The sequence below is a fragment of the Opisthorchis viverrini genome (genome assembly GCF_000715545.1).
Source record: "Opisthorchis viverrini unplaced genomic scaffold opera_v5_7, whole genome shotgun sequence".
Lineage (NCBI taxonomy): Eukaryota > Metazoa > Platyhelminthes > Trematoda > Opisthorchiida > Opisthorchiidae > Opisthorchis > Opisthorchis viverrini.
Window position 1 is genome coordinate 3,205,823 of NW_008751663.1, and position 27,593 is coordinate 3,233,415.

Consider the following 27,593-nt stretch of genomic DNA (forward strand, 5'->3'; position numbering starts at 1 on the left):
CTGCTGTACACCATAAGGTTTGGCCAAATATATATATATCACATCAGACCCGGCCTTCGGTCACCGCAGAACAACCATAGGTAGGAGCATTTTCAATACCTTCTCGAGTAACAACATCAAATGCCACAACTTGTTGAAACTGGCCTAGGTAGCGCACCGTTCTATGCTACACTTTCATTGCCCCTTACATTACACCCTAGAGCTTAAAATTGCACGATTGTATTGGTACCCTCCCTATTCTGATCTTGCTACAGGGTTAATTAATCTTTTATTGACCAGTTATACCAATCAGTGATAACAGAATCAACTTATTCTCATCTTATTTTAGAAGGAACTTAAAATAAGTAAACTTCTGTTTCTGGTGAAGTCAAAAAAGTGGGCCAACGTTGTTACAAACACAATATCGTCGGTGGACTTGCCCTGTGCGGTTTCCTGAAATATTTGGCCGGTGTATTTCTCCCGTCACTTGTTTTGTTCTTCAAGCGCTGCATTACAGAAAGCTAAGTTGGGTAGCTGGGGGTTTTCTATTGCCGCTATCAGTAGTGTGAATTCCTCTACACTAGCCAGTGCTGCGATACGTGTCATGCCTCTATGTCATTTGGGAGTCTTTGTATAAAGCGACCACTGGAGAATCTTCCTCGCGTGACACAACTCGCACCGGCTAGCCTCGGATGCAGTTGACATGTTACAAACCCTTACCGTGCCAACGTATTCCTTTTGGATTGAACCGTGTCCCTCAAAATCTGTTGGTCTCCCTATGTTTCTAATTTTGTTTGATAAATTGTGCAATTCCTGCTGCAACCGTAATGTTTTCTTTGCTTTTTAAGTGTACGCATTGTTCTCATCGGTTCTGCAAATGGGTTTCCTTGGGGTCGTCCAGGACTATATCAACGACATCTGTCAAATAGGAGATGACACTAAAGTGCCAAAAAGCCAGTCAGCTGAATAGGCTTGTATTTATCCACACGCATTAGATCCTGCGCAGTTTCCATGAGCTGAAGAATGCAATTCCGTTTGTTAATTGACTCCACCAAAAGTTGCTATTTACAATAGTACACATGCAACTGGTAGCCTACGTCCAATTCACAACTGAAACCAAGCGGTTACACAACCACTCAATACCTAGTCAGTACTAGCCTTTCATTCACTGGAGACTTAACCCCGAATATTTGATTCAGAAGCATCAGTGTACCACATCTCCCCCAAGTGTGCGCAAGTATGCAAGTATGACATCTCAATGAAGGTCATCGTGGTAAATAACTTTTAAATAACATGAACATTTTATCACATAGAGGATCACATTCTGAAAGTTGCCATATTTCGGAAATTCATCAACGTAGATAAGGGGATCCTCTATTTTGATGGCAAGCAATACTTCCATTTATTATACGTGACTAAAACAACCTGTGTTGTTTCCGGTGGCAAAGTAACTGGCCGGTTGAAGATCACAGATATAACCGTATTTTGTTGCTCAGATTCGTAAATGAACATGATCGCACACGTCGCAACAAATCCACACCAGGCATCACCTATACGACACAGATCTACTGGAAAAATTACAAGGTGGCATAAAGTAATACCTAATCGAAGATAGATGGACACTGATTCTGATTAACTTTTTTGCGTGTTACCACCAATGTCCACGGGATCTGATTGACTTCATGAGTTAGCTGACATGCGGTGAACTTCTCTGCCCATCTGTGGATGACATCCCACAACAATCGTAATCAAAAGACAGTATTTTTCTTGCGTGTAATAATTTATAGTGCGATTACTCCCAGTAAGTCCCAGCTTCCCAGCAAATATATTATTAAGAATAACAATGCCTATATGGTGGGAATTAAAGTGCGCACAACTTAGTAACTTTGGAAATGAATTATTAATTTCTCAAGTGACTTCTGTAGGACATTGTGTTACATTCACTTGAAGGATCGTGATAAGAAAATAAGGTGTGCGAGACGAATATATAGGTAAACATTGACTGGTCCTTGTTAATTATTCGGGGTTAGTTATACGTACAAAGTACCAGCTTATGGCTGCCAACTGACAAGCTCTTATTTATTCTCCAATGATGTCTCAAAAACTGATAAAAGGATTCCCTCACTGCGCACGATCATAGCTGTCACAGTCAGTATTTTTAAACATAAACTTTTGTAAACAAGAGGTGTTTGCCATAAATTAACATTCCACAGTCATTTCACAGATCACAAGCTCTACTTTACCGAAATATAGTTATAATGCTTCTACTGTTACGGCACGAGCTGTGCAGCTTGAAAATTGCAATTATGCCATAATTTCACTGCTCGTTAGATGGGGAGTTTGTTAGTTATCATGTTTTTACCACAGCGAACGCATCACTCACAAGTGTGCTATACATGTGTTTGACGGCCTAATGAGATCCCAAGGAGAAATTCTCAATTTGACCGAGATTACATTTTGAAGTAAGCTCTATGTAATCTTCTAAATTAGGGGTAAAGATTTCAGGAAAGAAAAATCAAACTGTCACTGAAATACGTAAGGAATGTGTCTAATCCATCTTTCCTAACGCTTATTCAACCGTTTTGCATGTTAGGATCCGTGGGTTTCTACTCGTTAGCGTATCAAATTATACAACTTGTTTGTTGTTCATGCGTGACTTTCTGTAGGTCATTCGGCAGAAAACCAAATATGGCGCATGTGTTTTCGATACGTATACAATCATCTAAAGAAAAGTTAACATGGAAAAAATATGACCGTTGTATTTGTCGCTCGTCCTTGAATTGAAACCACTACTCTCGCAACTCTACAGAACTTACAGTTCACACCAAATTGTTCGTACTATGCACGTTTTTATACGCTTCGCATGAAGTTACTCTAGATGGTATTTATGACGTACAAAGTCAGTAAGTGCTCAAAGAAGGCCTAGATAGTTTTCTACTCTAAATTAATCTGGAAAAAAATGAAGCTTGTTGAGTAACATTGCCATTCAACTCCTCGAGCCGGTTTACATATCTGAATTCCTGTGATCCTGTCAGTGACTTTGCTAAGTATTGGTCAATCCTGTAAGGATCGAATTCAGTACACATCGGTTAAATTCGTGTTGGATCCAAAACTTTCTTTACTTGTATCAAGAAAACCCTTTGCAATTACAAAAACACATTCCTGGAATTTTCCGTTTCCTTGAATTTGGTAGGAACCGTAGCCATAAGTCAGTAGTTCATATCTGCTTACTGGACTAAACATTGCCATAACCATTGTTAAACTTTACAGTTCGTGGGCTCACGGCAACATATTAAAAAAACCCGTTACAGTAGGAGTGAATTCAAGAGAGCCTAGGCACTAATTATCTTCATTGACTGTGTGACCTCTGTGCTCAACACTGATACTTCACTGCAGTATCCAGGCACTAAATCTTGTGTACAACTTTTTTGAAAATCTAAGCCCATATCTCTTGGGGATAGCACTTTCAACCCAAATACGTCTCTCCCAACTATCTCTCAAAAAGAAAGTAGCCCTAATTGATTGACAATTTCTGACCGCTTCGCCCATGCGTCCATATTCTCGGTGAATAAAACGGTTGGTTGATCACCTGTACATATTTACCAGGGTAAAGTCAAACATCTGAATGTTAGCTGAGCGACAGTACATTCACTTAAACCAAATTGAAATTAAACGTGTTCTTCCCAAGTACAGATTTTATCAAATCATTTTTTGTCTTGCACTCCCAGCATGTACGAACTAACAGCAGTGTTACAATCTGGGTGTGCACAGATTTAAGCAATACTCTGCAGGTAAACTGTCGTTCGGTTTGATGTTAACCTCAGTATCTCACGCCTCTTGAATTGTGCAAAGTGCATTCACACTGCGGCACCTAACATGCCCCCTTTTCTTGGTCATCCGATGTCTGCGACACAAACTACCGCCCGTCAGTACTAAGAGGGAATAAATATTGTTCTGTCTTCCATGTAGAGACATGTTCAGATTAACGATTAAAGAGTAAAATACCTGCATTTTATTTTCCAGGCAAAGAATTTCTGTATAGTTTGAAAAACCCAGCTTGCTGTCCCGTCGAATGCGTTGAGCTATAACCGTTTTTTTACAGCCCTTCCGAAAAACAACAGTGCATTTTCAAAAAGGAAAAGTAACTCCTTTTCTAACATACCACTGTCTCACTCCTTATACCACGCAATTAGCAGTCCATATAACCTGAAATCTGGCTATTACTAATTACACTGCAAGGCATTATAAGTTGAAATCAGAATGCCCTTAAAGTTTTCTTACAGGTAAAACGCATCAGTGCAATCATACAACACTATCTTTGTACCACGGTGCCTAAACCTAGTTGTTTTGATAAACATTTCACATTTAGTTTGTCCTTTTACCACCCCGATTTCAGCCACTGAATTTTCAAAGGTAATCAAAAAGATTATGTGTCTACCGGTTTTTCGCACGCTTGATTACTGGCTGCTGTAGGTGCACTGTTAGTGACGCTTTGTACAGAGTTGCAGATTACCGCACAATAAACTCACACACCGCTAGTGCGGAGCTTTTACAATTTGACCTAACATTACTTCCCGTTTTCTCCTTGACAAACAGTCCGGTGCACATTGTTATCCCAGTGTATTCGCTTGACAGCATTATAAACAATTCACGCAAAGAATTACCAGCTGTCATCGTCTCAGGTGCACAACTAGTTTTTGCCCAATTCTTACAAAGGTTGCAGGAGAGATCTTCATCTTGGGTCGTAATATTTTCGCAGCAAGAAAACAAGTGAATATTGCAGTCAATGTCAGTAGAATACTCCACGGCAATCTTGTCTCCTTTTCAAATACTCCTCAAAATGATATGGCGCGATTCCATTGATTTTTACCCTAGTTCGTAAGTTTCATCACCTCAGCATCAATCGAAAATCAGCACGTTGTCTACATGGAAGTGTGCTGGACCTATAAGCTGGATGCTACCCCAGAAGCTGCAGGGCCCCGGTTTTTCAAACAGGTTTCTGGAAAATTATATAACATCAACTACATAAGCAGACAATACCGGATAAAAGCAACTGCAGCGTCCGTTTTTTTGAAGTTATACTAAAAACTTGAATAGGTGAACAAAGGCGCGGTGCAGCGGCTCACATTAGCATTCATGTCTGTCGACTGGGAGTTATCAGCTTCAGAAACTAAGAACATTTGTGCAAACATTTTTTTCAGGGCTCTGCTAAATCACATGTGCCAAGGCCTCCTTCGTTGATGCTCACGAAACGTGCTGCTGACAGATTTTCGCACGTGCAAATGTTCCCTTTTATCCACCCTGACGCGTGTGTGGTAGCTATCCTTTCTTGTGAGGCAAGTTATATCGATGGCTCGGGGAGTACTTTATCTGACCGTACACGTAGCCATTGTTGGATGACAGAAGATGCATGGGGGTAAACATAGTACATTTTTGAGCTGAGCTTGATGGATTATTGGAATACCAAAGGGTTTTTTGTTCCTTACTCGAAAGCATTTGAAGAATAATTACAGATGAAGGCGTCAACTAATCGAAATCAGAATAAATCACAAATCCCACCCATATGTGCCATTTGCACGCAGCTTATGCAATCATTTGGTCTTCTAGTTAAATTAATAGCCATAAAATATCTCCATTGGTGCCGCCGTCAGAAAAAAGGTTTTATACGCCAGACAAAGTATCAGTTAGTTTATTATTAGGACCACTTTATACTAAGTGACAGTTTTTTCGCGTTTATTCTGATGTATTCCGTTACACATACTGCGACCAACCCAGACATTCAAGATGTTGTCACCTCGAATTTTGAGCACACTTTTCCAAACTAGATTGACTTCACCTACAGAATGAAGTGTCAACAGAAAATCACCAATATTCCTACAACGATTGATCTATGAATAGCTTTGAGCGAGAATAATTTCAGATGACTTCAACTTCCTTCTGACAAGTCGTCACCCGTGGAACAAGTCACTATATGATCACGTGATGTGGTTCCTATGAGTGAAGACTGAGTGGTTCTATAACTACTCTGAATGATAACTCATCATACTACTAAATATTCGCTCGTGGCCGGGCTTTCAAATATGCAACCTACTTGGAGGTGGTCTCGGGTTCGAGTTCCTACTGGCGTTTTGTGAGATGCATACTTCATATGACTCACAATGGGAATGAAGCAACTGAACAGTACCTCTCGCCTTTCCAATATAGAATGGCTTCACTTGCATGCTGAAATCTTGATTGTGAGGTGATGTTCAGGCTCCTTATACAAAGTGACGTTCACTTACTTAACCACCAATGAATCCAGACGAGTAACCACTACTCCGGTGAAGTGCCCAATGTGCCTTAGTGAAAGAATCAACGGCTTTGATCCAAAACGTCTTCTTTTAAGTAGGAGAATCCGATTTCAATCGCTAAATTCAGAAGTATGATTAATAACTATGGGCGACATTGTAATAAAAACAAGGTGGATTTCACCTATTACAACGTTGACAGTGGACCTGTTCGCACAATTTACCGCTTGAAAGCTGAGGCTAGAGGCACGAATTTAGGTTCAGCCAAACTCGTAACTCTGACGATCCGGTGAGATACATCTAATCCACATTTGACGTTGAGATTTCTCACTCATTTGTTACCAGCGAGCTGAACTGGTTGATTCCTATGATTTTACGGAGCACTATGCTTGAGAGACCTCCGCGGTTCATTTGCTACCCTGCCGTTTCTTATCTCACATTGTGTCTGTTTATTAGTGGTTACTGACGTTTACTCCGCATTTACGGGTTTCGTAGGCATTCTGAGATCACCAAGGAGGAAACACTGAATTCGTGGGAGCTCAGTCCATATTTACTTCCTGCTCAACAGAGAACTGGATCTCCTTACTCCTCCAAGTTTGTTGAGGACTAATGGGAGTAAACCGAACAAGTTTTCCCAATAAAAATCACTATCAGTAGACACCGAATCAGCGTAACTCAGTAAAATTATGTCAGATAACTGTTGCAATCATTGTGGGTGAGTCACAAGCCCGTGTGGGCCGTCACCGCTTTTAGTGGAGGATGTTGGTTTGTAGATAGGCGGCCGTGATTATCTAACTTTTGGTTTCGTTTTCTGGGGTGGATGATCATCATATTGATAAGGATCTGTACTAGCACATCTGTCAGGAAGCTGAAACAAAAAGGGGTTTTCATAAAACCTCAACTGTGCACATAAGGATATGAATAAATCACATACTGCGATTTATTTCAGTCCATCATAAAAATTTTACACCGAATCAGAAAACTCTTGTCATTCGCCAAAATTGCAAATGATCGCGGACGAGAATATCAAAAATTTAATTCCAACTCACATACGAATGAATCTCTGATAAAACATCCGCGTCCCCCAACAACATCAGAATCATCAACAAGTTGCATCTGGGAGCGGCTTTTGGGAATGAAAGAGATACTTTCTTAGTGGGTAATCTCGGCCAGTATCATAAAAGCGAACTAAAAGACTAACTACAAGCCATTTCTCTGGAATTCCAAGCTTAACTCAGAATAATAAACATAGTGCCATCATAGCGGCGAGCAACCACCTGTTAGGTGTACAGATTCCATATATGAATCCTCTTGGAAATTTGCAGTAACCAGTGAAATTCTTCGCAAATATAATCCAGCAGCACGGCTGTCTCCGCTTAGAGAGTTCTTCCAAGTCATGTACATGGGACAGTAAAGCTTTTAATAGCAGTTTATTAACCGCTTGATCTCCTGCGTCTTAACGACCAACCTGTGTGCAGTAAGAATGGGCCTAATTCATACGGCACGTTCATGCGGCATTTGAAGTGAGTGATGCATACTGGCAGTCATTGACATTGCTGGCGGAAATGAAATAGCAGGAGGAACCAGCGCCTAAATGTGTTTAGGTGGACTGAGATCATGAAAGAAGTGCCAAAGGAGCTTTTCGTTTATGCATCGTTCCATACGCTGGTAAGAGGACGCCCAGACTTCCTCCACGATGTCATGGTTCATACTGCATGAGATGAACTTTCCTGACGTGTGCCATAGTTGCGTGATGGCCTGGATACTGCCACTGCACGCATGCCTGAATAGAAAGATAAACAACCCGTTTGGCTAGGATTTCCAGCCGCGATATAATGGCCGTTGCCGAAGGTGGCAATAGGTCACTATAAGGTCACTATAAAACTATGTTCCCAACATAGAATAATTCGTCTAAATCTAATCTGTCCACCTAACAAGTTATCAAATTTAACAAAGCATGACAACTAAGGAATCAGGACACATAACGTCATAGACACTCATTGGTATTTCACTCATAATGTTTGAAGGTAATTCACAATATCGTTCCCGATGCACGGATCAAATGCGATTTGAGGTGCCAGCGATCTTAGTCGGTCGGATCATAATCTGTCCTGCACTTGGAGAAAAATTTATGGGTCAGCAGATGCATACTTCAAGGCGTTGTTAACCGTTATTATCAGTCCCAATGTCCAGCTATACTGAGCCTCACTACTTTACTGTGGGTTTCATCGCCCGAGGGCATGAGCATAAGTCAACCCATCGACAGCAGGAGGTGACCACAGAGAGGTGGCATGCACAAATCCCAAAGCTCATGCCATGGTTGGAGTTGGACTGAGTATGCAGAATAGGCGATCAAAAAGTAATGGGTTGATTAAAATGTGCCGAAGCTGTTTTACGGTCATTGGTTAGCGAAAATGAGACACACTCTGGCACCGCATACAGAGCATTAATTCGTCTGACTGCCCAAAGCTAACACGGCACAATTAGAGATGAAAATTTATTCCATATACTTCAGGCATGGACCTATGCTTGGTTTTTTTGCGATGGATCCATATATGAACGGAAATTTTAGGTGCATATCTGTTGCTGAACTGGCCAGAATTGAACACGAAAGTCCCCCTGGAGAAAGGGTTCTACTGGAATTCCAGTAGTCCTGGTTACTCAAAAAATGCGGACCATGAAGAGAATGATTTTGGACCGAAGGATTCAAATGTGCCCCATCGATCGTGATCACTTGAGCGACCAAAATCATTTACAAAAAGCGTCAACTCCTTCGAGGTCTTCAATAAGGAGAGTAGAATCAAACCATAGGAATTCCTCCATGGGCGGAAATTCTTTTCTAGACAGACATTCTATAAGGATATCCCAATAATACACCAATAATAATACCAATACACAGTTCACAGCATCACTCAGATATTTGTCTCTGTGAGTCACATGTTTCATTGCGAATCTCACAGTAATTCAGTGAGATGCTAAATATACAGGGCTGCTTTACCGCTGCAACACGAATATTTTCTGGCTACATTTAGTACCATTTTTATACCAGACACCTAAATTTAGTTTCATGCATATACGTACAACCAATCCAGAGAGTGCATTGAGCAAAAGCACACGTTTTTGTTTCTCAGGCATTCTTGGTTAGTCTGCAAGCTTGATTTACCAATATTAAAAGCGACTCTAAATTCAGGGTACTTGAAGATGTCGTCAACAGCATAAACAACTCCAATAAGTTGAAGGTAGATTTGGTTTGAACGGACCTCTTACCCTGATGTACTACACTTAGGCAAGCCAGTCACACTGAACAAGTTGTTGCACAATCATTCATTCTGGTGGAAATTTGCAGGCACATTAACAATGACCCATCCACTCTGGATGTCTGATGTCCCGGAAAGTTTAGTTGGTCAAATAAGCAGGACAATCGAGTGGAGCGAATCCCCACTTTCATGTAGACAAACTGAAAAACTGTGCAGGACATGAGCATAAATGTTCAACCCAGAATTAGTTTAACCTACTTTCCAACTGTTCTGCTATCAATGGATCTAGTCAATTGATAGTGTGAGCAGAAAAGTCATTTTAAATTGGTACTTTGTTTATTCAGTCACTACACTGAGTGGCGTTATAATGTATTCTTCAAACGCGTGTCCTGTTACAACAAAAGTGGGGAACTTCTCAGGACATCCTTTGATGACAAGATTGCAGAAGAAACAGATTTCTGCACTCGATAGGGAAAGTACCAATTCATTTAGTCAAAAATTAAATTTGACTAGAGGCGCTTACAATCGCCAAATTACTCCACGAGAACTGAATGGAATTTTCAACCATCTTGACTCTTCTCTTTCTATATTTCAATTTCGTCACTTTAAAAACCAACATGGTGCAAAGCACTAGAAAAAGTCACATGCCACCTCCCTATGGAACAGTCCCGTGACTGAAGTTAGAACACTTTTGCAAGTCAAACTTATGTGACAAATATTTTATAGTACAGGAGTGAAAGCTCGCCAGTTTTGCAGTTTCTTTGCGCACTCTTTGAGTGGAAAGCTATAAAAACCAAGCTTGGCGTAAACTACCTTCGCTCAATATTCTGCAGTCACATATCTCGCGATAAAATATACTACCCGCAGTGCCATCACACAAGGTCCACCTTAGATAGTTCTTCTGGGAGGAGAGAAACTTAGCAGTCGAGAATTAGGAGGAGTACATAGTAGCTTCTGCGGTAATTTCTGACCAGGTGATGGGAAGCCGTAAATTTGGTAAAGCTTGCTAAACAAACGTAAGAGGAAAATGATAAACCATGTTATGAATATAGGTAGAACACATGGTGGTCTTTGGAAGACCTCCAACTGAGACTGGACGTGGTGAATGCAGGCAAAACTGTTTAGAGTAACAAAAAATAGGCCAGAGATATTTCTAAACATATTTGGATGAATGCGGTTTGAGTGTACTTGACGAAGACCAATGTTTGTTGGAGAAAATGCTTTGCTCCGATAGACTTCATCATAAGCCCATGAATCAGAATTTCCAGTGATTGAACAACCCAGAAAGACTGAGCATCTATGATCTACTCCAATGAAACGACAAGGAGATCAGGATGCACGCACTATCCCTGCTTTTCCTAGGCACACTGAGCACCTGTTGGTTGCTCTGAACACGTTTTTTCTAAACAGTTTGCATCGTTTTCAACCTTTGTTTTGCTCTTACAATTAATCTTTATGCATTTTGAAATTAAGCTGTAAAGGGGGTTAGCTGAAAGCACAGTTTTTTACCCTTAATGCAAGAAATTGGGGATGTGGAAAAATTTTACAAGGCGAGTTTTCCTTAAGTTAAAGTTTGACATCGGCTGTCCACAATTCTATTAGAAGTTATACAACAAAACACGATTGTTTGCAACACCACATGGACCAATCTAGCCAAATTTGACCATAAAAGTACTGAGTGACCATACATCGGAGATTTAGCTATTTTGCCATATTCGGGATTGCAGAATGCCTCTGTTGAGGTGATTTCCAGATAAAAACGCAATTCAAGACAGATTTTCATCGAATTATTTATTGATCCTTGACTCAGTGAATGCGCGAGACTGCAAATGGATTGGAAATTTTCATAGCGTTGCGAATTCTGACTGAGAGAACAAATTTGTAAATCAGAATGCATGTGTAGTGCCTAGGTCTTTGGTGAAGTTTACGAAGAAGCCTTACATGCAGGGTAAAAATTGAATCCAATATATATGTTTACCATGGCCTTCTAGAACTTGGATCATTATCTGGTCTTGTGTGAGGCAAGCAAGTTAGTGTGAATAAACGGAAACCTCGAAAATCTTGCGCAGCTCTTTATCGACTCGAGTTGAAATTAATCTGTTTTTTCAGTTGCTGGCGGGAAGTTTTACGACAAAGTGCTTATCTTTACAGAGTGTTGCCACGAGAACTTCAGCATTCCTTATCAATGGGTTGACACACAGATCTGTCATGCATCAACAAAATCTGGCTTACTGGTTCACATATCCATATCTAATGCGATCATTATGGTGACAGTGGCTCCCTAATCGTATTGGCAATGACCGTGTCACACTCGGCGTCGTAACTACGTGTAATTGAGCACTCGTACACTAGTGCCATTGACGCGGAAAGAAGTCAATGAAATGAGAAGTAACCGACGAATTTAAGTCTGTCGGCTGATGTAAATGACACAAGGTTGCTTCTGCAATAATCCACTCTAGTCTAACTCCGAAACAGAGCTTTTAAAAAACGCTGGCGTCATTATAGTTTCAGGTTTACCCTATTCAACTGGCTATCTCTTTGACTTTCTAGGTTGGTTCATACCATCGAGATGCAAGTTTATCACAGTACTGTTCACCCGCTCGTAGCCGAAAGGTAGCCGGGAGATCGCGAGTTTGGAGCCTACTAACGCTTCGTGAGAAGCTCCCTGTTGATGATACTCACTGAAGCTGAAACAGTTGTAAGGTGTTTCTTCGCTTATCTCAGTTGAAAATTGCAACTCGAACAAAATAAAATATCTCACCAAACGCTTTTGAACATTGCAGCCCCGTAGGTGAAACTCAGTACCGTAGGCTTTACTGCAAGAATCTTGATCTGTATGCTTACTTTCTGAAGAATAAAGAAAATTTTCTGACGACCAAATTTAGGTGAATAGATTTATCTACAACGCTACTTGTGATGACTTAATAGACGAGGTTTTTTCCACACATGCCTCATTCCCGAATTGTTCACACAGTGCATGCACTATCATCATCGTCATCGCTAGCGTTGACAGAAAAACTTCAGTAATGCTGCCTAACTTCAGTAACTGGTGTGAACCTAAGCCGACCCAAAATATGGAGCGGCATATAGCCCAAACAGATTAACTGAAAGAGATGTGGCAATGACTATTCAAGAAAAAAACAGTTCACGAACTGGTAAGCATAAAGTTTATGCTTTAGCGTTGAATTGTAGGGAGCTTCTTAGTAGAGCATTGTGTAGTTTTTGTCGTGTTCTGCATGCTTGTTGCATTTGATAAAACGAGCTGTTCTTCATTAACCACGTTAAAAGTTGAAATATTCTAGACAGAATGAAGAGGGATAAGGCCTAGAACCTGTGTAGTCTGGCCAGCGCTTAAGGTAATATATGTTTATATATATACATATATATATATATATCGCATCTTCGACTGCTTTTCTGTGGTTCTTAGTATATTCTCACCAATAATACATACGCCAGTCCTCACTGTCAGTTCACATCAAGTCGACATCAAATACTATGCTGCCAAAATATTTTCGCAATACATTTTTCCATGCCATTTGAGATCAGAGACGTATTTTTTCATAGTCTACCAATGTCTATTAAGNGTTCACACAGTGCATGCATTATCATCATCGTCATCGCTAGCGTTGACAGAAAAACTTCAGTAATGCTGCCTAACTTCAGTAACTGGTGTGAACCTAAGCCGACCCAAAATATGGAGCGGCATATAGCCCAAACAGATTAACTGAATGAGGTGTGGCAATGACTATTCAAGAAAAAAACAGTTCACGAACTGGTAAGCATAAAGTTTATGCTTTAGCGTTGAATTGTAGGGAGCTTCTTAGTAGAGCATTGTGTAGTTTTTGTCGTGTTCTGCATGCTTGTTGCATTTGATAAAACGAGCTGTTCTTCATTAACCACGTTAAAAGTTGAAATATTCTAGACAGAATGAAGAGGGGTAAGGCCTAGAACCTGTGTAGTCTGGCCAGCGCTTAAGGTAATATATGTTTATATATATACATATATAATATATATATATCTTCGACTGCTTTTCTGTGGTTCTTAGTATATTCTCACCAATAATACATACGCCAGTCCTCACTGTCAGTTCACATCAAGTCGACATCAAATACTATGCTGCCAAAATATTTTCGCAATACATTTTTCCATGCCATTTGAGATCAGAGACGTATTTTTTCATAGTCTACCAATGTCTATTAAGGACATCTCATTCCCGACTCTAACCTCTTCTAGTGTCCTGAATCAAGCACAGTCAGCATCATAACACAATTCATTGTCCTGCCCTTACCATGCAAGGGAGTTGACGGACGGCTGCACTAGTCAGAAATAGGTAACCGCGAGCCTACTGGCGTCGTAAACGCTGGAGCCTTTAATTGTTGCGTTGTAAAGAAGACTTGAACTGAGTAGCAGTGACAAGTAATTTATGTCTTTGTTGCGGGCACCGTTAAATACCTTAATGCGAATGATTCTGGCGAGTGCCACTGTCCGGCGGTAAACATTGTGAATTTTCCCTATTTGGAGATTAAGCTTAATGTTTATTTTGTTGGTGTTCTAATTCTAGGACTGTATGAAATTCGCAGATTAGGACTTGGGGATATGTAGAGGCACGTCTCCAGCTTGTAGCAAGAGGGATGGTTTCCGATTGATATTCCTACCCAGAAGAGTTCCTCAGGCGACAAATTTGTAACCAGTCCCAGGTGACGTAATAGTACTTTATATAAGGTGTTTTCTCTGTCCCTTTTGGTTTACCCTCAGCTCAGTGACCTTGGCGGACAAAACGAGTCATAACCTAATTAACGAGACCTTTATTAAATTGTATTCTCCATTTATATGTGAAGACTGAACATTCGTTTTCATGCATACCTATGAATATCCCGAGATAGCTCTTGCTGTTTGTCGAATACGCCTGATAATACCGGGCCAAAATGTTCTCATTCGGAAGATATGTTTTGACGACCAACATACTGTCGTAGATCGTGGATGGCTTGCGATAAGACATTCCGTTGTGTTCAGTTGTACAGCCGACATCCTGTTACTTCCACTCCTAATTTATTGCATACTCAAATCAATCAACCAAAACGTAACATTTGTTCATTACTGTGGCATCCGGCCGAAAGAAGTCGACGATTCTTGTGTCAAATTCACAAAAACGATTATAAATTTGGCTGGAGTCCGTATGTGGATGAACATATCGTTGCGGAATCTCATTGAGATACAAGCTATCTTCGGAACAGCGTATTTTCAGTCATCTTTCTGCCAGCAGAAAATTCTAACCCTACAACTCTTTGCACACACTCCGAACATGTAGGCTTTTAATTAAGACGCAGTTTGTTAAGTGACACATATATCGCATAAGTTTTGCAGGAAAGCTTCACCTTGAGCATCTGAATTCAATATTATTTTTGAGAAACTAAGATAAACTCTTACACATGGAATAGTTTCCCACATTTGCGCACCAAGTCCACTTAGTGATTAGACAGTGAAAATACCTTTTTGACTATTGGTCGTGGATGTAAATTGTAACTGCGTTACAGATTGTGATGTAACTATTAGAGTAAGTGCGCGTTAATCCCACTGCGGATCAGCCATCAGTGGCCGAACAGTTAAGTGTTCAAACTACTAGTTGGGACTTCGAGGCTCCGAAACTCTCCGAAATTCGTGAGATGCTCACTTCTTTGTGTGACGTGATTCATAGTTTTTCAGCATAAATCGGCTTCATTCGCAAGACGAAATCTCAATTAAATGATTAAATTTCCTCACATCACTATCAGTTGTTAGACAACTTCTTTTCCATAATATATTCACTTCTTCCATTATCTCTTGGGGATTTCAAATAATGAAGACACCATGCATTGGTCTCTTGAATACAATGAGGGGCAAACGGATCGATTGTGACCTAGGAAAATTAGCCCAATGCCCAGATACCTGTCGCAGTTGAGCATTTTTCAGGGGATAATAATTTCAAGACTGACTGTTCAGAAAAACTCAGTGATAAATATGGTATTGCGGTGAATTTTCAAGGTGGGTTTGGTGTGCAGCATCACCGATGGCGTAGAAAATACTAACCAAAATCGTATTTCCTGGTTGTCGATTGTTCAACGAGCTCAAAAGTTGGATTGCAGATGCTTCATTACAAGTCAGGGTGGCCTAGTTGAATGGTTGAGTTGAAAACTTGGCTAAGAAAATGAAATGATCATACATCTTTCTAACCAGTAACCATTTCAGTTTTGCTCACAATACCCCTAGTCTGTGACTAGTATACTATTAATTTACTACCGTTGTGGTCGTTTTTGTGCACCGCTGCTGTTGACATTTTTGACGTGATCGTTTCTATGTCTGGTAAGCTTTGTTCACCTCCACATATGATTCGCAGCTTAAATTAATTTCATTTTTTCTTAAAGCTTCCACGACCAAGAGCTTCTGCATCTTACAAACCTACCTATTACCTACTGTACACCTATTTACTTCATTTATCTGCAGGCTTTTGGTGGCCGTAGATTTGATTTCAGTCCTAACCAGTCATTGACTTTTCAGAAAATTACCTAACTAATGTCAAGTATTCCGTGCGCATCCAGAACACGTTTAGCGCCGCTTAGCCACTTATGCGGCTAAGCTATTTCCGGCCTCACCAGATTTGTACTATAAACACCTAGTAAAATCCAACTTTGTGAATAACCGGCCCACACATGAATAAATGACTATTTACTATGGCTTTCCGTTGATTATCTAAATAGCTCGTTGATCATAAATTTGGGCAATCATCTCCAAATCAGTGCGTTTCTATATGCTGAATTTGAATATGTCTCTTGTTTATAACATTAGTCAACCGAATCTGCTGCACAAAGGCACCCTCGTGTTTCAGTTTTCGGTGGTGTTCAAAATATGAAAAATGTTCGCCTTGATTTCACTCTTCATAGAAGGGTGACAAGCTTATTCAGAGATGGGCTAGTAAGTGTAGTCGTCAAATACCTCCCTACTCATTTCATCTTTAAAAGCTTTAGTGGATGCCAGTGGAAATGAATCTTTGTGTCCATCTTAGTCTGTTGGCAGTATAGTTTCACACACGGAAAATATCCAGTAGTGGTCATTTAGAATTGGTAAATACTGAAATGTTCTACTCAGGAGGATGAATTTAACATCCTTATATGGACTCAGATAGACGTGTTTGAAACAGATCGCGTGGTGTTCACGCCCGTAACTCCAAAACTAGGTGATCCTCTCTTCAGTTTTTTGCGCACGCCACATATTAATCCAGTTGGATTTGCTTGACATGGCACGTGCGTCAAAGTCTACGAGATCTGACAGTTCGTAAATAGTCTGGCTTTTTTCACTCTTCAGTTTCAGTTTCCACCTGCTCGGCAAACTGCGAACAGATAGCATCATGCCTGACTAGCCAGGTTTTCAACAAATTTCGAGACATTCCTGAAAAAATTGAAAAATTGCGCCAGTGCGCCACAACAAAGTCTATTAGATCCCAAAACACAAATGGTATTTCTAATAATTTCTCGCAGTCACTGGTTAGAGAGTGTTGGGTGCATCTGAACTCATTTCGAAATCTGAAATTGATACACACTGTCTTAAGCTATACATTCCGTGAATATCACGTTCGACGTTGTCAGGTGTTTCATCTAAGCTTCATTCGAACCGTTTTGCTTGTATCACGAAATAAACACAGATATGCAATCGGAAAAGTTGTTCATTGTTAAAATGTGTCGCTTGTTTTGCCCTGCTAAGTAACGAATTATGATTACAACTTCAGCCTACAAAGTGCTCAGGCCATTGGCGATACAGATGTGTAGCCGAAAACTTCCTTCGAAGAAATTACTCGGAAGCTTCGTAAAAGGGCGATTCCATGAGGAATTCGATCAGTTTTTGTGGGCATTTATTTGAGTTGGAAGAAACGTGTTGTTTGCTCGAAGCAAAGTCTTGAATTCGTGACAACCACATGGGAATTACTATCCAGAAATAGTGCAATAAATTACAAACCAGGTAAGTTTTAAGTTACGTGACCCAAAAAGATCAATCTTCTAATCTGATCAACTTTCCCCTCGTCATTATTCCAACCATGGGTGTCATCGATGAAGACTTTTTGTTTCGCGAACCAACGAAAATTTCATATGAAGGAATTTACTTTCCACCATCTGCTAAAGTTGCTGCTGAGACGGGGTTTTCAAACGTCACAGTCAGTCACATGTGTCTGCTCACCATTTTTGGCACTCGGCTCAACTATTTGTAACCTATTTGTGTTACATGACGTTGAGTATTTTTTGTGTCATTTACTTTCACGCGTGACCCTATAGGCCGAAATGCTCGTGCCTAATCTGCGGGTCTTATCTTTCCTAGCGTTTTCGGTGCCTTGAAGAGAGTTGAGTATTGCTTATTGTTCATTCGCCTGCCTCCGCACGAACGTTCTCATATTAATCATTCTCAGATACTATGCAGTTTATTCTACCTGGCCATAAGCTTCTGATTGCAGGCCTTCATCCGGAGCATTTCCCTCTTTTTCACGTTTTTCTTAACGTTCTTTCACATTCGTCGTTCGCTTTTTGACGCTTGCGTTGATGCTCTTGAAAATTAAAGAAAATACTTATATAGTGGAATGGGTATGCAAAAAATGTATTGTTTTTGTTGAAAGCCTTGTTTGTAGCGTGAAATAATTTGGAAATTTTTGTGGAGATTTCCTGCTGCAAGTGAAGCCAATCTATTTATTCAGAGATGGGCTAGTAAGTGTAGTCGTCAAATACCTCCCTACTCGTTTCATCTTTAAAAGCTTTAGTGGATGCCAGTGGAAATGAATCTTTGTGTCCATCTTAGTCTGTTGGCAGTATAGTTTCACACACGGAAAATATCCAGTAGTGGTCATTTAGAATTGGTAAATACTGAAATGTTCTACTCAGGAGGATGAATTTAACATCCTTATATGGACTCAGATAGACGTGTTTGAAACAGATCGCGTGGTGTTCACGCCCGTAACTCCAAAACTAGGTGATCCTCTCTTCAGTTTTTTGCGCACGCCACATATTAATCCAGTTGGATTTGCTTGACATGGCACGTGCGTCAAAGTCTACGAGATCTGACAGTTCGTAAATAGTCTGGCTTTTTTCACTCTTCAGTTTCAGTTTCCACCTGCTCGGCAAACTGCGAACAGATAGCATCATGCCTGACTAGCCAGGTTTTCAACAAATTTCGAGACATTCCTGAAAAAATTGAAAAATTGCGCCAGTGCGCCACAACAAAGTCTATTAGATCCCAAAGCACAAATGGTATTTCTAATACTTTCTCGCAGTCACTGGTTAGAGAGCGTTGGGTGCATCTGAACTCATTTCGGAATCTGAAATTGATACACACTGTCTTAAGCTATACATTCCGTGAATGTCACGTTCGGCGTTGTCAGGTGTTTCATCTAAGCTTCATTCGAACCGTTTTGCTTGTATCACGAAATAAACACAGATATGCAATCGGAAAAGTTGTTCATTGTTAAAATGTGTCGCTTGTTTTGCCCTGCTAAGTAACGAATTATGATTACAACTTCAGCCTACAAAGTGCTCAGGCCATTGGCGATACAGATGTGTAGACGAGAACTTCCTTCGAAGAGATTAATCGGAAGCTTCGTAAAAGGGCGATTCCATGAGGAATTCGATCAGTTTTTGCGAGCATTTATTTGAGTTGGGAGAAACGTGTTGTTTGCTCGAAGCAAAGTCTTGAATTCGTGACAACCACATGGGAATTACTATCCAGAAATAGTGCAATAAATTACAAACCAGGTAAGTTTTAAGTTACGTGACCCAAAAAGATCAATCTCCTAATCTGATCAATTTTCCCCTCGTCGTTATTCCAACCATGGGTGTCATCGATGAAGACTTTTTGTTTCACGAACCAACGAAAATTTCATATGAAGGAATTCACTTTCCACCATCTGCTAAAGTTGCCGCTGAGACGGGGTTTTCAAACGTCACAGTCAGTCACATGTGTCTGCTCACCATTTTTGGCACTCGGCTCAACTATTCGAAACCTATTTGTGTTACATGACGTTGAGTATTTTTTGTGCCATTTACTTTCACGCGTGACCGTATAGGCCGGAATGATGGTCCTTAATCTGCGGGTCTTGTCTTTCCTAGCGTTTTCGGTGCCTTGAAGAGAGTTGAGTATTGCTTATTGTTCATTCGCCTGCCTCCGCACGAACGTTCTCATATTAATCATTCTCAGATACTATGCAGTTTATTCTACCTGGCCATAAGCTTCTGATTGCAGGCCTTCATCCGGAGCATTTCCCTCTTTTTCACGTTTTTCTTAACGTTCTTTCACATTCGTCGTTCGCTTTTTGACGCTTGCGTTGATGCTTTTGAAAATTAAAAAAAATAATTATATAGTGGAATGGGTATGCAAAAAATGTATTGTTTTTGTTGAAAGCCTTGTTTGTAGCGTGAAATAATTTGGAAATTTTTGTGGAGATTTCCTGCTGCAAGTGAAGCCAATCTATGCTGAAAGGCCGAGAAGCAGTGAACAGCTGGGAATCATCAGCATTGCGCATCTCATGAAACCTTGGAGAGTCTCGAACCCACGACCTCCAGGACAGTAGTTTGAACATTACTAGGACACCATTATACGTACTTTGTAGGGTAAAGGGAAATGAAATATTAACATCTTCCTTTTCAGATAGTAAGTCCTGTACAGTGGTCATAGTGGTCACAGATTCCTTCATCGCTATTTGGAGGAGGTATTCATTGAGGTGTTAGTTAGCATAATGGATGCTTCAAGGCACGCTTGTCACTGAGTTTTTAATTGGAACAATCGGAATAAAATATCGCCAACGTGAACTTCATTAGGCAAAATGAAGCATAGGACACACAGTAAACGCCATCTCAGAAAAGAGCGCGTGATGGGCTCTCGACGAAGAAAGTGACAGTTCAAAACAGGATGAGGGAGCAACATCGGTTGAATGACTTCGAATTTTGTATTGTTTTGTATTATCCTCCCTACTGATTTGATTGGAAACCTGCTCCTTTTTTCCGCAAATACTATTTTCTATACCATTTGGTTTTAATTTTCTATCCCTTCCAATTACTTAGTCGTTCTGTTTGCATACCCTCCACTTGAGCTATCTCAATAGGGAGTGCTTTTATTGGCTGCCGGTTCACATTGAACCACATAGGTATTCGAGCTAGTCTGTAGTTCTTATCGGTGTGCTGTTCACTAATTAACAATGGAGCGTATTTCGCGGTGTTAAAAAAATGCTCTCTGGGTGATGGCGTTCCTTACAGTCGGAAGTGACCGTTTAACGCACTCACCGTATCCTTGGTACGGAAAATAAATGCACAAGCCGCATCTGGCTCAAAGTGGATGGATATCCATCATTTCAGGAAGCTAAATAATATCCCATCAAGATCGAACTGAATTTCAACATTTTTTCTATCCCCATTAGTTTTGCGTAATGCTATACTTATTATTGGCAAAGCTTGTTCACAATTCAGTGAGATCATTGCCGTCCAGATCACAACAAACGACAAAGCTAGTTTATTTTTTCGCCACTTAGCTACTTGCTAATAAAAGTAGCACATTTTTGAAGCAAATCCGTATACCCTGAGTTGCCGGTATCATTGTTGAACAAGCAAAAATATAACGATTATTCACCAGCTAGAACGAGTGAGTTGAATCTAACTTGACCATATGATAATTCCCCACTCACTTGCTTACTCCGCCTGTGTACTTTTGATCTCCAGTTGTTTTGCTTATCCGCAACCGCCACCCACCCTGACGCAGAGGCCTTGCGACACTTGTTTATTGACATGTGTATCTGTGTGCGAATGTGCGCTGCTGACCTACTTACCCATGCGCGTTCCTTACCTGTTTGCTGGGCCTGCCTTGACTTGTTTTCTCAGGAGTTCCGTCCAGTGGGAATCACGATACCGCCGTCGGAAGGGTCGGCCGCAACCCACGCTCGCCGTTGTTTGGTGTGCGGACGTTGGCACTGCACTGTACCGGTCAGTGACAGACCTGTGAACTTGTTGACCCTACAAACGTGAACAATTGAAGTTTACTGTATAAATTTGCCTACCCTTGTGTAAATAGTACCGTAGAGTTACGAACCCAATTCTTCCTTTTGATACTCGGGATTGTCGAACCTACGCGTCACTCATAGTTCCGCATCGGGAACCTCAAGGGTGACTACGAATGATTTTAACATCAAACCCACAGCTGAAACTGTATAAGGTGCATAAGAAACGTTTTAACCTTCCGGCTGGTTGGACAGGGGAACATGGGTCATTTCTATACTGCGGGTAGATGGATACATCAAACAGTAAATTCTATTTTCTATTCTCAGTCACGGATAAGTCGTCTGCCAGAAATCTGAATTATCGTTAGCTACTCAGTCACCCAGGATGCCTAATTAGTTTCGTTTAGCCACGTCACTTTGGACGTGATCTGCCACTGGAATTGCATTGAACAAAAACGAACCCTCATAAGGTGCAGTTCTATTTGTTTGTTGCCAATTTAATAACTTAGGCTAGAAACTCCTTGTGTGTGTTGAACTATTCTCGCTGTTAGCTTATCAACCAAAAGTAACTTAGGAATCAGGTTCAGCCGTTCTAATGACCGGATTGGAACGTTCGTTTAAGATAAGCGGATGGTCGTTGGTTAGGTTTGAACTTGGACACATGCAGGCCTACAAAGCTTCTGCAATGACCAGGTCCAACATTTCCTGAAAACTAGACTGGAAAAATTGATTCAGAGCTGCCCCCAACCAGATATATTTGAGGGACAGATGTGGTTTAGAAGTGAAATTTTGTTCGAATCAGCCGACGGGTTTGTCATCTATGCAGAGGCTCCTCGGGATTAGTTACTTTGCGATGAGCACGTATCTTCCCACAGACTTCATCTCGTGCAGACTAGAGACAGGGCAGGCAATGTCCTTGGAAGGATATCAACCGTGTTCATGTGAAGCCAAAGCAGGTTTTCATATCGCCCCGAACGTTCACTGGAATGGTGTAACCATGAAACGATACCCACTTCATTTGGTGTTGAGGTATTCGTATACAGAGACATTCAGTCTCGATGTGGTCTGGATGTATGCAGAAACCAATTCGCTGAACACCAACACCCGTCAGATTTACATTTTATGGCAGCTATTGACTTTTTATCACAGAAATCAGAAAGGTTTTAATATTTCAGCATGGCGCGAAGGCGGTGAACACATATTGCTCAAATACCCCCATGGTCTGAAAAAGAACACAGTGACAAGCATTAATATTTTCGAGATCTTGTCATCAGGTCAGTACATATCTAATGGTTAAAACAGCGGCGAAAAGTGAAGTACATTGCGGAGATTGGTTAACTAAATGCAAAACATGGAGACACAAACTAATCGTTGCTGCGCCCCCCCCCCCATGTCTCATCTAGTTGGATGCTGTGAGACAGTCAAGAGAGCTGTTGGGTGACTTGGCCGTTTGATTCGTGCCATAAGACCAAGGAAGACTCAGCGTTCGTATGAAACGTTTTGACAGCACAGAACCGGGTTTCGCAGGCGACTACCTCGCCATTGAATAGATACTGGCAGTCTATCTGGCACACGGTAAATGAATTGAAATGATTCATCTGACATGACTACGTGCCCGGTATCAATTAGGTGGGACGCAATTGAGCTCCTAGCTGAACTGTTGAGGTACTCCGGTAAGAGAGGTGCTCGCATATTCTCTTTGAAAGTTGTCGTGTCGTGCGCTCAACATACTCCGCTGAAGAACAGCAGGAGAACGAATACACAACCATATTCTGGGTGGGGACTGACATCTTGTTTTTGAGGTTTAAGTTGAGAAAAGTGTTTGTTGTGAACCAAGACCGCAGAGTTCCAGCCGGAAATGTGCTCTGTAGGGGTTGAAACAAGCGGTGATTGACTATGTTCCCCAAAAGATCGACTTTATACGGTAAACTCAAATACATTGGCTACTCTCCAACGGTCGTGATAGGCGGCTGGATAGAGCGGTCGGGCATATTCTTAGTTATGAATCTCTCCGGGTAGCCATTGGCTCGGAGCACGTTAGCAATGTGCTGCAGTTCGGAGTCCAGTGTATCAGCAGAGCAAATACGTTTTGCTCGGTTCGTTAAAGTTTGAATCAGAGTTCGTTTCCGCCTCAGTGACACAAAACTCAGGAAGTTTGTGTACCGTACCGTCCACGTAGACGTCCTGTAGACAGACCTCTAAATTAAACCCGTGGAAATTCTGACTAACTAAACGTCCAAGAAGTGGAGGGCGTTGTAACTTTCAGTTTCAAAGGTGAACTGAATAGAGGGATGTGCTTGGTTGAAGGTGGTCAGGAAAGCATCCATTTCGGGAAGGTTTGATACTGCCATGGAAATATCATCTACGTACCCTCGATGAAAGTGCGTACGTCTAATCTCCTCACTCAAACGACCAAGCTCCAGTTTGCCCATAAAAATGTCACTCAACAAGGGGTCAAGAGGGGAACCGATGGCGACTCCATCGATTTGTCGGTAAAGTGTGGAGGTAAATTGGAATTGTGCGTTGAAAGTACAGCGAAGAAGTAATTCCTTTAATGAGGTGGTGGGGACTGGGAGTGTCAAATCTGATGAGTCTATGCAATCACAGTTAAAATCTATGGTCTCCAAGAGTGTGACGTTGGTAAACAGGGAAGTTACGTAAAAAGAGCACATGCATTTGGAACCAATATCCACATATTTTATCAGGTCCACAAACTCAAAAGTGTCATGGAGACTATACCGGCATAAATGTTGGCGTACGGTTCCAAAATCTCGACAAATCACTGGCAGTTGCGTGATATGAGGAATTACACGTATCTAAAATCGGCCTCAATGGAACATCTTTCTTAGGAACTTTAGGCAGTCCATAAAGTCGCAGGACTGTGGTACCGGCAGGTTTCAGGCTTTGGAATAAGACATCATAAATCACACCTTCATTCTTCAGGCACTTCAAACGGCTTGTTAGTTTTGTCTCAGTTGCGTGAGTCTGGTCTTTCACAAGCTAATTTCCAAAAAACAAGACTATGACTTTGCGTTCCCACAGCCAGGACTGAAATCAGTTCAATCCATCTAGGGGCGATACTACAAAAGGCCCTCGTGTGCGTGAACATGTTTCATGATATATATGGACTAAGATGTGTTATCCACTGGGAATAGCAGAAATCACTCACCCGAAAACTGAACAACTCAAAACCCGAACCGAAAATTTATACTTACTTGGCGAAAATGCGGTGTTATTTGTTCACTGCCCGGTTGATTTCATCCATCTAATGATTGCTTCCACCCAACGTCCACAGCGTCTTTATTTATAATCATTCATTTGTCCCGAGGCACATTATTTTGGCACATTGTCCTATAAGCTATAATTTATGGAGTAGAGTAGACGTCTGTTACCCATTACGCCGAATTCATCGTCCTGGTTCATATGGTGTAGACTCGATACGGAGAGAAAGCGATATGATTCAGTTCATTTACCAAGCGTTGTATGTAGATTGCAACAGCTTCAGTGATGCCAGTTCGTGTACCAAATGACATATCTTAACCGTACTTTTCAATGTTCATGTTTTAGGCTCAAAAAACATGCGGACACCACAAATTATCTCACTTTTGCAAGGTGTTTCGTTTTTCAATCACCCCGAGTAAACAATCCAGGTGGATTATATGAAACAACATAGTGCAGAAACAAGGCCTTTCAAGATGTACCATTTTTCCATTCTCAACTCGGATTGGTCAAACACGTAACGTCATTTCTCCAAAAATTGTGAGAAATTAGTTGAATGAATCCAAAAAAATTGAGTATCTTTGTTGAAGCACTTAAAAAACCGGCGTAAGAACGACGATCTTTCCGTTAGCTTTCAAGTGGTGCACAATATTGCCAGTCCATAACAGTCGAAAAAGAAAGTCATTCAATGGACCGATATTTTTATGCTAGTGGTCTCTGAAGGCCTTAATTTTGTCTAAGATCTTCCAGTGTTATTATGAACGATTTTCAATGGCAACTGACAGATAGAACGTTCTTATTTTCCTGGATCTCCCTCATCGTGGCTTGTCTCACAAAAGTTGCAGAAATTGGCTCATCAACCAAGGACACCAACATGAAGTAGAGAATACGACGGTCATCATAAAAGATTAAGTTATGCCTCACCAGATCTGCTTCTTCCATTCATCCCTTTTAGAGCAGTGCGCATCATTTCTTGGCTACAATGGCACTTGAAATAGCAACCAGCTTCAAGTCAGTCTATTTCTAGCGAATTCATTCAGAACATTACCAAAATGTAGCCTTCGCCAAGCTACAGAGACGACACGGGTACCCCTGCTAAACAAGCACCACAAAATTGCGGCAGCTAATCAGCAGTGAGACTAAATTAGCCTCGGAAGACAATGTGTACTAATTGGGGATTTTATCGGTTGAACTTGGTAACCATGCCACCCAAATGTAACATCCAGATCCAAAAAATGAATCGCTTCATTTGTACCAGGTAAGAAACTACACGTCTCACAGTTTTGCAAACGAATGTCAGAATAGCTAGAAAACCGGATCGCACTAATGACCCAATCATGTCTGAGGACAAGATCAACAGACCACATGTTCACCTGCACCGACTGTAACTTGCTTCCACACCAAAGGCATTCGCAGGTTACAATCGGTTTGTACAGACGCACTATGAGTACCTAGTACTCAACTCAGTGAGTACAGCGGAGTAATTTGGTGGCGTACACATGTTACGAAAAAATGTCATCTGGGTGAACAGTACTGTTGTAGTAAGTCCACGGTCGGTGCACTACCTCACGTTTAATTAAATGCTCTGGTAAATTACCAAAGGCCTAGTCCGGCCTGCCTCCATACGAGAATATGGATCCTATTCTTAACTTGACAAACGGACTACAATCCTTTCATCGTTCGTACACAATACACCAACATCCAAATACTGCACACGATCTGATGCTGCCAATCACCTCGCCTGCATCGGACCAGCTTTCATTGTCCTACTCTTTTGGTAAACTCACCCTGTCCTGAATACTTCCCTCCTTGTTGGTCGGAATGCACATCCGTCTCATCAGTCGAACTCACTGAGCAATTTCCGGTATTTTTGCTACGAATCGCCACCGCACAACACCCAGCTTCATTCATCCTCTCTTGACTGAATTTGGAGCTGATCTGTGTGACTATTAGAACTTTAACATGTTTCTGCTGTGATAGGAATTCCTAGACGATTCATACGCTCCCAGCAAGGATTTATACACACTGTATCCTTGATTGCTTGAGTAGACTAGCCTAATACTAGGTAACCTAAAGGAATTTGGCTTATCGTAGTATTTAGCTCTCTACACAACTAAACCGAACTGCTTCACGTGAGTCGACGGTAGATGTTGATTGATACGCACTCAAGACACCGAAAATGAGTAAACATCTGTGATCAACTCTACCTCATCCATACGATGCACGTCAAGCATGACAAATTGCCTTGGACTTTTATAATTAAGCCTTCCACCTCTTTCTGGAACATTCAAACATGGTCAAAATGAACGTCGTCATTCCAAAAACTCCCCTTTAACACAAATCACGTCAAGTAACATTCAGTTTATAGAAAGTTGTATTGCGCGCACTGAATCTCCTCACACTGCATGAGACACATCATAGCTTTATAAAAAGTTAACATCGTTGAAAAAGATTAAAAATGGAATACTTGCAAACGGGTAGTTGACGAAGAACCTTTTTGCGATTTCTTTTAGTGACGTGGCTGTTTGATGACAAACGTGAGAGTAGATCAATATGAAGTGGTAAGACAGCTCACCAATGTCTCAGAAATACAACAGTATTAGCAAGCAGCTTCACTAATCGAGGTGGTACTGAGTAGAATCGGGTGGAAGCTCACACTACAACTTCATTGTCTTTTTGAGGGAAGTACGGACCATGGAACGAATTTCGGCGTTACTTTTTCGAATCATTGGCGCTCTCGTTATGGTACGCGGTGATTGCGCTGTCCTAAAGTGTCAGTAGCACTTCACTGAATTTTGTCCAAAATTATATAGGGTACAGTGAGCTTTACCTTACTTTATTCACCCTCCATTAAAG

The 27,593-nt window shown here is 41.1% G+C and overlaps 2 protein-coding genes across 2 annotated transcripts in view; one reads left to right on the top strand and one right to left on the bottom strand.

Moving 5' to 3' along the window:
* Window positions 1–17,405, bottom strand: part of T265_00737 (hypothetical protein) — a gene marked incomplete at both ends in the record, with an annotated part of 150,759 nt that extends 133,354 nt beyond the window's left edge. Inside the window, one exon of the mRNA XM_009164586.1 lies at window positions 17,349–17,405. Coding sequence (XP_009162850.1) covers window positions 17,349–17,405 — 57 coding nt within the window. The remainder of the gene's footprint in view (window positions 1–17,348) is intronic.
* On the top strand, window positions 1,484–5,064 carry T265_00736 (hypothetical protein; the record flags this gene model as incomplete). The annotated part of the gene is made up of 2 exons (XM_009164585.1): window positions 1,484–1,573; window positions 4,855–5,064. 2 exons carry the CDS (start codon window positions 1,484–1,486, stop codon window positions 5,062–5,064), a joined length of 300 nt encoding a protein of 99 aa, XP_009162849.1.
* Window positions 17,406–27,593: the final 10,188 nt, after the last annotated feature.